Genomic DNA, 15,022 nt, shown 5'->3' on the forward strand with positions numbered 1-15,022 from the left:
AGATAAAAAAAAAATGTATATTTTTCTTACCAGAGTGTTTCTTTAACTATTAATAAAGTCAGATGTTTATTGATCATTCATATTTCATCATTTGTGATTGTCATGTTCTTTGTACATTTTTTATTAATTTCTTTTTTTCCTCACTGATTTATAAAGGCTCTTAGTTTTTTCCCCAATCATTTGCCTCTATATTTGTCCCCAGTTTTGATTTATAGAAGTTTAATATTATTTCAGTCATTAAAGTTTATTCATTTTCCATTGTTATTATTTTCAAAGAATCCTTTCCAGTCCTTATATTTAATAGTTATCTATTTTCTTCCACATTTTTTACTTTATTTTTACTTTAATTTCTTTTATAAATTCTGAAATTTATTTTGTTACATGATAGAAGATGGGAACCTAACACATTGACTCATAGTATGATATAATGGAAAGACTTAGGATTCAGAAGACCTGGTTATTCTTGGGATTGTTACTACAAGCTTTTGTAACCTAATGTACTCGTTCTTTTCTAAAATTCTGTTATAATACATTCCTATATTATATAATGTATATAATACATTCTGTTATAATACATTCCTACCTTCTGCTATTTCGTACATTTGTGTATTCCTCTCCCACATTGAAACAGAGATGGTCTGTGTGACCAATAGAATATGCAGAAGTAATGGTATATGACCTCCAAGACTTGATCAGTGAAGACATTTCAGCTTTTGCCCTGGTCTCTTAGATTACTCACTCCAGGAAGAAAGTCACCGCTGTGAAGACTCGACGGGTCTGTAGAGGGGCCCAGGTGGAGAGGAACTGAGGCTTCCTCTCAGCAGTCAATCCCAAATTGTCAGCTCTGTGTACGAGCCACCCTTTAGGCAGATTTTCCCACCCCTACCAAATTCCTGGCCCACAGAAACTGTGAGCAGTATTAAGTGGCTATTGTTATTTTAAGTGACTGAATTTTAGGATAATTTGTTACTTAGCAGTAGATAATACTGTGTACAAGAAAAAGTAGCTTCAGAATGTGACTCTGAGTTAAATCTAATTCTGTAAAATGCCTTGAAAACCAAGGTTTTTGAAGATCTCTTGTTTTCTGTGGGCACAGAAAGAGTGTGTGTTTTTGACAAGTCCGTGATGAAAGAATAAATTGTCTAGTCATATATGTAGCTTCCTAGAAACTCAGGTTCAGACTGTTCTTTTCCCCGATTAAAACTAAGGAAGAATGTCCAGGAGGTAGGAAATAATCAGCTACTGCCTTGTAAGTTTCCTGAGGACGGCTCTATCTTAATAGTTTATTTTAAGTTTTATTAAGCACCTACCTTCTGTCAGATACTGAGGATACATCACTGAATTAGCTGAATAAGATCTCTGCTCTACTGGAGACTTCAGTTTAGTTGGGGAGATGGACCCCGCTGCCCCCCCCGCCAATTCTGGTGGTAAGTCCATTGAAGGAAATAAGTGGAGTAATGGTAGGGAGGAGGTCTACTTTAGGCTGGTCAGGGTTTATCCTGCTTTCCCAGAGTGCACTATCTGCCACACACTAGGCAATCACATATTGAATGGATGTCTGAGTTGGCTTGTTTATACCGTAATAGAGTAATACCCTCATATTCCAGCCCCTCCCAACACGCACGTAGAGAGAATTATTTATTTAATTATTATTTAATTATTATTTATAGTCCTCCCAATTTTATGACTCAGAAATGTTATATCCCAATCTTCCATATTATAATTGTGAAAGGCTAGATGTTGTGAACAGCTTCCCACTGCAGAACAGTTAGGTCCTGGATAGGACGAGTTTCTGTGGCATTGATGAGTTTTGCAAAGAGGCAGGGGTGGTCTCCAAGGGCCCCCTTCTTCCGAAAAAAAAAAAAAAAAGACAAAACCGTATGAACTAGAGTTAGATTAGTGGATGATGCTGATAGCACTTTTGGTTGACAGCCAGCTAGGGGAGCTGAGCTTAGACTCCTGTAGTCTTGACTCTTGGGGTGCCCTCACACCACTGAAAGAATAAGAAACTGACCCCGCCTTTACTAAAGCCCAAAGATTACCCTTAGATTAATATCAGAAAATGAACTCACCATCAAAGATTACAAATTGTAAGAAGCCACCCATAAGCAGAGGTTGGCAAACATTTTCTGTAAAGGACCAGATGGTAAATATTTAGGCTTTGCAGGTCCTATAATCTCTGTTGCATCTATTCGGCTCCTCCATTGTAGTTGGAAAGCAGCCATAGAAAATATGTACATGAATGAGCATGGCTGTGTTCAAATAAAATCTTATTTACAAAAACAGGTAATGGGCCAGATTTGGCCTATGGTCTGTAGTTTGCTGGCCCCTGGATTCATTGATATCCAAAGAAGGATGATAAAGAGGAGGTCATGCTTTCATCAAAGTGAAATGCATGACACCAAAGACAAAAAAAAAGCAGCTATGGAGAAAAACAGGTGATTTGCAAAGATTTGTAAATCAGGCTTACATAATTAGCAGTAATAGGATAAGATGGTGGAAAAATATCTTCAAAGAGTTGAGAGATCATTATCAATACAAAGTTGGCATGTCCAGCAAATCTTTCAGGATGAGACTCCAAACATTTACAGATTTAAAAAAAATGAGAGCATTTACCACCAAGAGACCTACTTTAAAGTGATTTTGAAAGGCTATTCTTTTTTTTTTTAATTTTTATTAGAGTATGGTTGATCTACAATGTAGTGTTAGTTTCAGGTGTACTAAAAAAGAGTGAATACATATATCCACTCTTTTTTAGATTCTTTTCCCATATAGGCCATTCTTTAAGAATCTACTCAAAGCCTATTGAGTAAAAGGCTATTCTTTAAGAATCTACTCAAATAGCTAAATATTTTAGGAACGAGAGCCAAACCTCCAAATTCCAGATACTTTAAATAGAGAAAGGTGACAAAAATGAAATAGAGTGAAATAGAATGTTGGTCAATATAGTTTTCTTCAGACATAGATTATTAGAATCTAGATAAAACTGAAATTCATGCTTTTGTAGGGTTGGGTTTTTTTTTGGTACTTTAATATTTCCTCTAGTTTCTCTGTTTTTATTAATGTTGATTTTGTGATGTGGAGTGGAAATGAGGTTTATGGTGGTGAAAATGGTTGGGGTAGGTCTTCTACAAGGTTTTCTTTATTACATGGTTCTTAAGTTTTTTGCAAAGAATTCCTGTCTAATGGTTAGTTGTTATAGATTTTTTTTTTTGGTCTTGTATTTTCTGTACTTGGGTAATTAGTCAGTATGTTTGTGCTAGACATTTGGTAAATAGAAAAAAAAACCCAACAAATTTGTTAAATATAGGAGGGACCAAAGTCAAGGACATAATCTAAGAAGAAAAATGTTTCATGATTTCAGAAGTGAAGATCAGATTGAAGTAACTGGCCTCATTCTGGATAATAATGGGATCACTAATACTTTTGATGTGTATTCTGGGGGATAGGAGAAGTTGAAGCAAAATGACTTTGAGTTTAAGTAAGAATTAGATATCCTAATAATAGGAAGAAATATTTGGCCTTATATGAAAAAGAAATAATAAACTATTACCATTTTTTGAGCGCTTACTGTGTGTCAGATGTGGTGCTAAGAACTTTCTCTGTGGCTTTGCATTTGGACCTTATGACAGTTCCTTTAGTTTGATGATTCTATTATCTCCATTTTGTAATGAGGAAACAGGCTTTAAGTAGCTTGACTACTTACTCAAATACAGCTAGAAGTTCCTGAGCTGGGATTAAGAACCAAACCCCTTGACTCTCCTGCAGAAATTTTGCCTTAACCACAAGTCTTATGTGGTACCTTGGGCCAAAGAGCAAGTTTAGGCAATTGCTGAGCTTATCATCTAGATATATTTGTATATTCTCAGAGGTTTATACTGTACAAAGGGGCAACTAAAGATGATATTGAAAGTATGTGGTGGAGGGAAAGGAGTTACTCAACTAGGTGAGAAAGGAAGTGATGCTGGTGTAGTATAGAAGGACCTATAGATAAAAACACATATAATTCCTTCCACATGTAGCCGTCAAGCACTGAATTAGAGTAATTCTTGATATGTAGTTTTGATTTCTAAAACATTTTTATATATAACAAAAGTGTTTAAATTAGGTTTGTTTTTTTTTCCCCTAGTGGAAAGAGTGAAAGAACAATTAAAACTTTCCTTGGAAACCAAGAATGGTGTTGTGCAAAGTGGTGAATTAACAGTTGTGCTTGATGGACTGGTGATTGAACAAGAAAATAGGACAAACTGCAGCTCATCTCCAACCAGTAAGCTAATAACTTCATGTGTTTTCAAAATTTGAAGGAAAAAAAAAACCAGCAAGAAGTATATAAAAACCTAGTGTCTTTCTTTTTTGTCATTCAGTGGAAATACAGCAAAATGGTGATGCCTTACATGAAAATGGAGACCCTTCGGCAAGGACAACCACCAGGTAGAATGTTTTATTTTAGTATTTGTGACAAAGTAATTAACATTTCCCACATATGAAGTTTTTAACCTTAGTTTAGAGTTTGCCATAGAATTTAAAAGCTTATATCTAAGCATGTCATTTGGTTGAATTCTTATCAAAGTAGTTTTTAGAAAGATAACTGCTTTAATGAGATAACACACATATCATAAGAAAAACGTGTATATTTCAGTGGTTTTTAGGTTAACAGAGTTGGGTAACCATCACTGCTGTCTAATTTCAGAACATTCTTACCATCTTCAAAAAGAAACTGTACACGTGAACATTCTCTCTCCATCCCTCTTTCCTCCCAGCTCCTGGCAGCCACTAATCTTCTGTCTCAGTGGATTTGCCTGTTCTGGCCATTTCTTGTAAATGGTATCATATAATATATGATCTTCTGTCACTGGCTTCTTTTACTTAGCATAAGGTTGATCCATGTTGTAGCAAGTGTCAGAACTTCATTTTTTTTTTATTGGAAATGGCTTTAAAAAATCTGTATTTAGGCATATTTTATCAGTAAATAGAGTCAAATAATGTGGGAAAATGGTTATCTTATTGCTGTCTGAATTGGCAGCTTCCTGTAATCACTAGGAGTTAGATGGTGCACAGATTGCGGTCTCCCCTCAGAGATCATCCTGCCATCTCTCTGATTCCCATACGTTCACATTTGATGACAGTTAATAGAGACTTCCTGTTTGAAATAATTTGTATTAGAATAAAAGCATGTAATAGCTCAAATATAGTGGAATGAACACCTGAAAATATGAAAATATATGGCTGTGAAATTGACTTGTTGCATTTGAAAAAGCATGCCGGTATATGACGAAGTGTGACTTTCATTAATCTACAGTTACTAATATTACTCCTAAATTGCCATTAAATGATTTTCATAGAACACTTGAACAGATCAGTATGTCTTCTCAATATATATTTGGCTTAAATTTATTTAGTACCCGCATTATAATTTACACTGAGAAAATTCAGGACTGAAAGGGTACAACAGGTAGATTAAAATGCATTAGCGTGTGTGCATGTATATATATGTACATATATATATCTGTTCTTGATAATTTTTGAAATACAATTTTAGATGGGTAAAGGAGCTTGAATCACTACCAGCCTAAAACCTAATATTATTTATTGTATAGTAACACATTTTGAATCAAAGATTAGTTCTACAAGCACCAGGAGAACTTGAGTTGGATTCTTTTACTTGGACTGCCAGATCACTGATCCTTGCTGGGTGGCTTGGGAGGGTTGTACAAATCAGAATCACTTGGGAAATTTTTCAAAACTTCACCTGCCTGAAGTTCCTCAACACATCTCATTTCAAATATATAGGTGACAAGGGAAAGTATCGTTTATCGTCCAGATACTTACTGAGTGCCTGTTTGGTGCCAGACACTAGTCCAGGCACTAAGGATACAGTCCTGTTCCTGTGAATTTCCTTCTGGTGGGATAGAGGCAGTTAGTAAACAGGTGAAGAAATAAATTAGCTAATCGGAGACAGCGATACGAACTATGAAGTCATGGAAACACAGGATAGGGTGACAGGAATGTAAAGGAACCTGTTTTAAAGAGAAATGTTAGGGGATCATCTCTGAGGAAGTGCCATTCGAGCTAAAATTAAAAGGCCAAAAATGTACCATCCATGGAGAGATTTCAGGGAAGAGCATTCCAGACAGAGGAAATAACAAGTAAAAAGACCCTATTTCTAGTTAATTTACTCTTATAACTCTAGAATATATTTAACCTTTCTTTGATAATCTTCTAAGTCATTATAATTCTACTCCCTGTATCTAATAATTTATAATAAACATTTGAAGACTTTTCTGCATGATTTTCATATAAAATTAATTTACTAGTATATCTGCTGCAAGGTGGGCAAGGAAGAACTTGGAGAGAAATAGATCAGAGACATAGATGGGGGGGGACAACTGAGATGTGATCTGATTTATATTTTTTTAAAAATTAAGGCTGCTCTCTGGAGAAGAGATACAGGGTGACCTGTGTATATGGAAAAGCTCTCCTGGTCACTTACATGGTATCGCCTAACTCCCTGCCAAAATGTTTGATTTTGTAGTTGTAGATTTATTTATTTGCAGTAATGAATACACTGTAAATTCTTCTAACTCTGGGATATAATATTTAGCTTTTTCTGATCATCATGTACTCGTTATTTTAGTGCTGGTATATAATAACTTGTGATGAATTTTTAAAGAATTTTTTGGTCTTTCAGTATTCAATAAAGTTCCAATAAACAGTTTGGAATTGGTTTTTATAAGTTTCATGATCTTTTTGAAAATACTTTCAGAGCATTTTAAAATAAATATTAATATTCTTAAGACTATTTAAGTCTATTTAAGACTATTTAAAATGTACAAATTGAACATTGGTTTGAGGGACTGAATTCATTTTGACTTAGTATATTTGTATATCTCAATATATTGATACATTTGTCTGACAGTGTGGATGCACTTAGAACTGAAAGTAATTTAAACTTTAATATAGCAAAGTATGTAATAAAATGTAAAAAATAATCTGTTAAAAAAGTAATCAGGGGCTTCCCTGGTGGCGCAGTGGTTGAGAGTCCGCCTGCCAATGCAGGGGACACGGGTTCGTGCCCCAGTCCGGAAAGATCCCACATACCGCGGAGCAGCTGGTCCCGTGAGCCGTGGCCGCTGAGCCTGCACGTCCGGAGGGAGCCTGTGCTCCACAACGGGAGAGGCCACAGCAGTGAGAAGCCCGTGCACTGCAAAAAAAAAAAAAAAAAAGTAATCAGGGTATCTTTTGTTCATTACTCTTTATACCTATCATTTTGCTTCAATGTTAAGAACTTGGTAAATATTTCTTATGAAACTTCTGATGAAAAGTTATTTAATTGTGGACTTCCCTGGTGGCATAGTGGTTGGGAGTCTGCCTGCCAATGCAGGGGACACAGGTTTGAGCTCTGGTCCAGGAAGATCCCACGTGCCGCAGAGCAACTAAGCCCGTGTGCCACAACTACTGAAGCCTGTGTGCCTAGAGCCCGTGCTCCGCAACAAGAGAAGCCACCTGAATGAGGAGCCCGTGCACTGCAATGAGGAGTAACCCCCGCTTGCCGCAACTAGAGAAAGCCCACACGCAGCAATGAAAACCCAACGTGGCCAAAAATAAATAAATAAGTTATTTAATTGTACTTAATTCATTGAAGTAAGGCTTTTTTCTTTTTTTTTTTTAAAGGTTGGCTGCTGAAGGTACTAATGGAATAGATAATCACGTACCTACAAACACTGTAGTACAAAACTCATGCTGTTCATATGTAGTTAATGGAGACAACACACCTTCATCTCCATCTCAGGTTGCTGCCAGACCCCAAAACACACCAGCTCCAAAACCACTCACATCTGAGCCTGCCAATGACACTGGTAAGCATGGCTGCTTATGACACATTGTTTAAATGAAAACTAAATTAAATTTTATGTATCTATACCTGTACTTTTCTTATCGTACAATCTTTCTTAATCTTCAGTTTTATAAAAGGAACGTGAAGATTGCAATACCTGAAATTTTTTCTAGTAATTTGAATTTTTCTAGATTATTTAGGAAGGTATTCCAAAAATGTATTAGTTTAGAAATAACCACACATTTCACTAAGCAAGTACTTACTTGATAGCTAGATTCTTAGGCTGTATGCTACAAAAAATACTATTTAATTCATAATATAGAATATATTTCTAAAAGAACTTGAGGGAATTCATTGATTTGTTAGTAATGAATGGTTCCTTTAACCTGTCTTTTACCATACAAATATTTACTTCTTGGCACGTAACTTAGTAGTAAAATGTACTGTGAACTGATGTAACTCTCCAAAAGTTTTATATTTTCTAAGAGTAAATGTTATTCTATTACAGAAGGACTGCCTAAGGAAGATTTTTTATAATCTTGTCTTTCAATGGATTCAGCTGTAATATTCATAAATCATTTTTTGTTTGATCTTTATAAATTAACTCAGATGAATTTCTTGAAACTCAAATCTTAGGACTTGCTTCAGATTACTAGCATATGCCTTGGGGCTAGAGTTGGAATCCTATTCTTTTTTTTTTTTTTTTTTTTGCCGTTCGCGGGCCTCTCACCGTTGTGGCCTCTCCTGCTGTGGAGCACAGGCTCCGGACACACAGGCTCAGCGGCCATGGCTCACAGGCCTAGCTGCTCTGTGGCATGTGGGATCTTCCCGGACCAGGGCACGAACCCGTGTCCCCTGCATCGGCAGGCGGACTCTCAACCACTGCGCCACCAGGGAAGCCCTGGAATCCTATTCTTTTCATTCCAGAGCCTATATTCTTTCCTTCATCTGTTTATGGGAAAGTATTAAAAAGTAGAAACATGTAAGGAAGTAATTTAGTAATTAAATGAAAATAGATGGGTTTATAGATAAGACTATTGTATATTTATACCCAAGATTGGGGGGATATTTACCATGCATTTTGTAAGTTTTTTGTAAACGTGGGAACTGACATGAATGGTTTTTTGAAAATTTAATTTGTTTATTAATGCTGCCCTTTTTAAAAAAAGATAGACTTAAAGATCCTAAGTACCCACAATAAGTAGACTTATTAGTCATTAATTTAAGATGGTCTGGAAAATGCAGAGAAGGTAAACACAGGTAACCAGGGTGAAATTAGTGAGCAGAATGCATTTATTTTCTGATTCTGGTATCCTTTCTAGTAAGAACATTTGCCTCAGATTTATTAGCAAAAGGGAAAAGGAAACATTTTAGATTATTCAGGATTGTCTCTAAATTAAGAACAGACCAGTTAAAATAGCTCCTATTGGGAATTTCCTGGCGGTCCAGTGGTTAGGATTCAGCACTCTCACTGCCGGGGCCCTATTTGATCTCTGGTTGGGGAACTAAGATCCCACAAGCCTCGGGGCCAAGAAAAACCAAAAAGCAAACAAAAAAAACCAACTCCTATTCCTGATATTCCATCTTTTATGAATCTATATGAAAAGGTACCATAATGTGACCAACATCCTCACTAATTCCAAGAGAGTAAATACAATAGTGAGTTTCCTAGAACTCTGACTTATATTATCTCTCCTAAATTAAATTTACAGTTTTAAAAAATAGTCTGGGAAAAGTACCTATGGGAAGGACAAATAATTTATTTTTTTTAAATATCACACATAGAAAAATGGCTTATCTGAGTACCAGAGTTCTTAACAATGAAACATAAGTCCAGTGCTTTTGGCCTATGGATTTTTAGGTTATCAAATAATTACCCATATTTACCCATACCAAAAACCACACACACACACACACAAAAACTAGTTATCTACCCATAAATAAATTTACATTAGAAGCATTGTAGCTTCCTTGAGAACACTCCAAAGAGTTGTAAAAAATAAAAATAATACCCTTATGTGACCAGGCTTGATTTGTTATATGGGATTATCATTGGATTCAGAATGGTACATCCAATTCCATTATTTCTGGAAGTAATTAGATAGCAGTGCCAATTCTTGATTAAGTCTACTCTTTATTCATGAGAAGTATAAGAATGTTGAATGCTCATTTCAGAAAGGCTTATGCAACCATTATGTTTCGTTCTCATCATCACCTTCCATTTAAAGTATATGGAATTTGGGGATTTATCTCTTCTTTCTAAAATATTTAGCTGCTAGAGTAGATTGGCCAAAGTATCCATTGACCACTACATAGTTGCATGTTTCAGCTTTCAGGCTTATTCAGATGTTGATGCAAAAGAGAGAAGGACTTACTGAGTTCTCCCTCATTGTAGAATCTCTTATTTATATTCTACAGCTTGTTAAATACTTTATAGACTGTTTCTGTTGGGAACAGATTCACTTTTCACATTCTTCTGTTATTTAGCCTTGCCTGAAATTTCAAGGTGAAAGTAAAACACACACATGGGTGACTAGAAATGATGGTTCCATTGTAAATAATTCCCAAGACATTCACAGTAATTGCAAGGAAACCCAAGACAATCAGAATAACAGCTAATATTTGTGCTACTACATGTTGTAAACACTATATGTTCATTGACTGATTTAACTCTCACAGTAACTCTTCAAAATAAGTACTAGTATTTTTCTTGTGAAGGAACTGAGGGATCCCAGCTAGTAGAGGAGCTGTAATTGGCATCCACCTCTTTGGCTCTCACCTCTCTGCTTTCCTGTTCATTTAGATGTGTGTGATTTTTATAGTGTCTCATAGTTACGATGCTCATCTTTTATACCATGATAAGCTTCAAATAATATTCCCCCAGTCACCTTAGTGATTGTGTTTGCATGTTCTTTTTGTTGTTGGTGACATCTGACCAAACAATCCAACTGTCATCATTCCATTGGCTGGTTTACAAAGGCTTCTGGAACCTACTCTGTTGGTAGCAGTCACTTAACCAATGTCATCTGTATGATCTGTCATCCCTTAGTAGGATGATGAATTCAGGTATCTTTTCAAGGGGTAGTCTGCTTTAAGGTGTTGGTGTAAAAATAGGGTTTTTTTTTTCTAATCAGGAACTTTAAAAATCAGTTTTCACTATTGGAGTGCTGATGGGGTGGAAGTGTGCATATTCTGTGTATAACACATTACATGTTTTTAATCCATTACTTGTGATCCCAAAATCCTAAAATCTTTTTTTTTTTTTTTTTTTTTTGGCTGTTTTGGGTTTTTGTTGCTCCACGCGGGCTTTCTCTAGTTGTGGCGAGTGGGGGCTACTCTGTTGCAGAGCGCAGGCTTCTCATTGCAGTGGCTTCTCTTGTTGCAGAGCACAGGCTCTAGGTGCACAAGCTTCAGTAGTTGTAGCATGCAGGCTCAGTAGCTGTGGCACACGGGCTCTAGAGCGCAGGCTCAGTAGTTGTGGTGCGTGGGCTTAGTTGCTCCACGGCCTGTGGGATCTTCCTGGATCAGGGATCGAACCTGTGTCCCCTGCGTTGGCAGGTGGATTCTTAACCACTTCACCACCAGGGAAGACCCCCAAAATCCTAAAATTTTTAAAACCAAAAGTTTTTTTGGTAAACTCATTTGATGGCAAAATGACTGGGACTGACTTGAGGGTTTTTATAATTTTTTGTGCTTAGTATGAGTATCCTTTTGTTTTGCTACAGAAGTCATACTGTGTTTAATTAGTGTGTAGGCCCCAATCTGAGTTGGTATTAGTCTAATAGACAATATATGTGCCATACTATCTTTCTGAATTGTGAAGTTATGAATTCTGGAAGTCACTTGGTCCCAAGAGTTTCAGATAAGGGATTGTGAGCCTGGAGCTGAATACAAATGATTTATTTTCACCAAAGACAGTACTGTACATGAGGACTTTTGCAGGGGAAGGCATTTTCCCCTCACCACCAATCTGTTCTTTTGAGTCTTAAGAGGATCCATTTGATCAGCTTAGTTGGTACATATTGGTAGTTATTCTAAGCTCAAATGGGAGGCAGTCATGACTGAAGAGATTAGATTTGGCCTCTAACAGGACTGGGTTCCAGTCCCAGCTCTGCCACTTAATGCTTTAGCCATGTGACCTTGGACAAATTTAACATCCTCAAAATGTAGGTTCTCCATTTATAAAAAGAGACTAATACTCAATAATACCATATAGGATTGTTTTGAAGGTTAAATGAGATAAATTTAAAACATCTACCATAGTCCTAGGACAGTGGTATTTAAGAAAATATTATTTTCTTCTTTACTTTTTCTCCCTGCCCCTAGCTTCTAGTGGAAATGACTTTTTCTAATGTATAATTACTGTTGTATTAATAAAGTAGAGCTCAGTATGGTAAGTTTCAGGCAGGACTGATTTCAAAGTTTATTAGACTTTTGCTTTTAGTTTTTTAATTTTGAAATACAGATTCACAGAAAGTTGCCAAGAAATGTACAGGGAGGTCCCATGTTCCCTTCACTGGCCTCCCCGAATGTTAACACCTTGTGTAACTATAGTACAATATGAAAATCAGGAAATTGGCATTGACAAAATCCACATTTCACCAGTTATACCTGCAGAGAGAGAGAGAGTGTGTGTGTTTATAGTTTTTATCACGTGTAGCTTCATGTAGCTAGCAAGCAAGATACAGAACTGCACCATCACCAAAGCCTCCCTTGTCCTCTACCTCCTTTAAAGCTGTAGCCACTTTCAAGTGTGAATTGACTTTTACAGAAATTTAGGGTATATATACAAGCAGTTTTTCATGTCATACTTTTACAAAGGAGTAAACATAATACTGAGATACTCCAGAATTTCTGCCTTTTCCTGCTTTATTTGGCTGAACTGTTAGAGTGAGGACAAATGCATGGTGCTATGAGATGTGCATATCATAAAGTCCATGGGAAACTTACTTCTCAAGGATTAAACCTGAAGTGATGGAGATTTGTCTCCTAACCCAAAAGTCATAATGGCAGAAAGTCAGGCTTGAGATACACTCATTAAGAAGCCAAGTCAGTGGGTGTGATCTTATATCTGTAGAGAAGGAAGTGCTTTGCATAAGCTTCTGCTGTCATTCCTGTCACATAAGATTTTAATTATTTGCTTACATAAAATTTTCCTATTCTTTCATGAGCAAGGAACCTGTGATCGTTCCCTCCCTGCCTTCCTTCCCTTTCTCATTTGTCTTTACTGTTAGTTTGTCTATTCAATCATCCTTATATCATTTGTTAACAGGTGTTTATTTTGCAACTACTATAGCCTGGACGCTGCCTGGTAGCTGGGTACATACACATCAGTGAGGGTTTCTCAACTTCAGCATTATTGACATTTTGGGCCAGATAATTTTTTGATGTGGGTGGCTATCCCTGTGCTAATAGGATTGTAGCAGCATTCCTGGCCTCTACCCACTAAATGCCAATAACATCCTCCCTTTCCCCTAGTTGTGACAACCAAACACATCTTCAGACATTGCTAAATATCTTTGGTGGGTGGGGGACAAATATGTCCCCAGTTGAGAACCACTGATATATATGAATAGTAATCTCCCTAATCAAATACATGGTTCCAATACCCCACTCAGAAGAAATTATTATTAACATCTTGCATTACTGTGGTATGTTTGTTACAATTAATGAGCCAGTATAAATGCATTGTTATTAGTGAAAGTCCATACTTTATGTCAAGGTTCGCTCTTGGTGTTGCATGGGTTCAGTGAGATTTGAGAAATGCATATTGCCATGTACCCACCATCACAGTATCATACAGAATTGTTTTATTCTAAAAATCCCTGTGCTCCACCCATTCATCTCCTTCCCCACGTTCCTAGCAACCACTGATCTTTTACTGTCTCTATAGTTTGGCGTTTTTCAGAATGTTATATAGTTGGAATCGTACAGTATGTAGCCATTTCACACTGGCTTCTTTGACTTAGAAATATGCATTTAAGGCTCCTTCATGTATTTTTGTGGCATGATATCTCAATTCTGTTTGTTGCTGAATAATATTCCATTGTATGGATGTACCGTGGTTTGTATATCCGTTCACCTATTAAAGCATCTTGGTTGTTTACAGTTTTTGGCAATTATGAATAAAGCTGATATAAAGATTCTTCTGCAGGTTTTGGTGTGGACATAAGTTTTCAACTCAGCTGGGTTGAAGACTGTGACTACAGGATTGTATGATAAAGAGTATGGTTATTTTTGTGAGAAACTGCCAAATGGTCTTCCAAAATGGCTGTACCCTTTTGCATTTCCACCACCAATGAATGAGAATTCTTGCTCTGCATCCTTACTAGTTTTTGCATTTTGAGGAGAGTTTATTATTATTACTTTTTTTACTTTTAAGCAACACTGAATCTTCTCATCCAGAGATATTTTATGTCTCTCTCCATTCATTCTTTGTTTTAAAATATCTCTTAGTAACGTGTTTTAGTTTTCTTCAGATAGGTCTTGAGTATAATCTTGACATTGAACTTGTATCTATCTGATCATGGTGCTGATATGTTTTAGTCAAATTAATGATTGGTTTTAATGGTTTTTCAGTTGATTCTCTTGTGTTTTAAATAAGTAATCTTATCTTTCTAGATGAGTTTACCATTTTACGTCTGTTATTTTTCACTTCTGTCTTGTCCTAATGCATTGTCATATATAACCAGCAGTATTGACTTGATTGTGATCTTCCTTGTTTTGTTCTTGATTTTAATTTGTTCCTGATCTTGATAGAAGTTCTTCTAATGTTTTACCATTAATATATCATGCTTACTCTAGGTTTCTGGTGGATAATCTAGATTATTTATGAATTTTCCTTGATTCCTCTCATCAGTAGTTTTATCAAGATTTTATTGAATGCTTTTTGGTTTGTATTGAAAATAATCATGTGGCTTTTGTCTTTTAACCTGTTAACATAGTCATTTTCCTAACATAATTTCCTGATATTGAGCCATCTTTTAATTTATTCAGTTTCAGTTGTAGGGTTATATTACCCTTGCAGAATAAATTAAGGAACTCCTTTTTTCTTTTTCTCCACCAATGTACTATCACACTTCAGACAACACGGGGGTAATCTGTTCATTGAAGACTTCAAAAAACTAACTGAGCCTGGTGCCTTTTGGAAGGATAGTGTTAGGTCTTTCGTCACCTTTTCCATTTCTA

The 15,022-nt window shown here is 36.2% G+C and overlaps 1 protein-coding gene across 1 annotated transcript in view; it reads left to right on the forward strand.

Annotated features, from left to right (window-relative positions):
- Window positions 1–15,022, forward strand: part of WWP1 (WW domain containing E3 ubiquitin protein ligase 1) — a 119,364-nt gene that overhangs the window by 50,909 nt on the left and 53,433 nt on the right. The window contains exons 6-8 of the mRNA XM_081258360.1: window positions 4,130–4,267; window positions 4,365–4,431; window positions 7,672–7,856. Of these exons, the coding sequence (XP_081114486.1) occupies window positions 4,130–4,267; window positions 4,365–4,431; window positions 7,672–7,856 (390 nt within the window). The remainder of the gene's footprint in view (window positions 1–4,129; window positions 4,268–4,364; window positions 4,432–7,671; window positions 7,857–15,022) is intronic.

This window comes from Mesoplodon bidens, assembly GCF_964165515.1.
Source record: "Mesoplodon bidens genome assembly, chromosome: 16".
Taxonomy (NCBI): Eukaryota; Metazoa; Chordata; class Mammalia; order Artiodactyla; family Ziphiidae; genus Mesoplodon; species Mesoplodon bidens.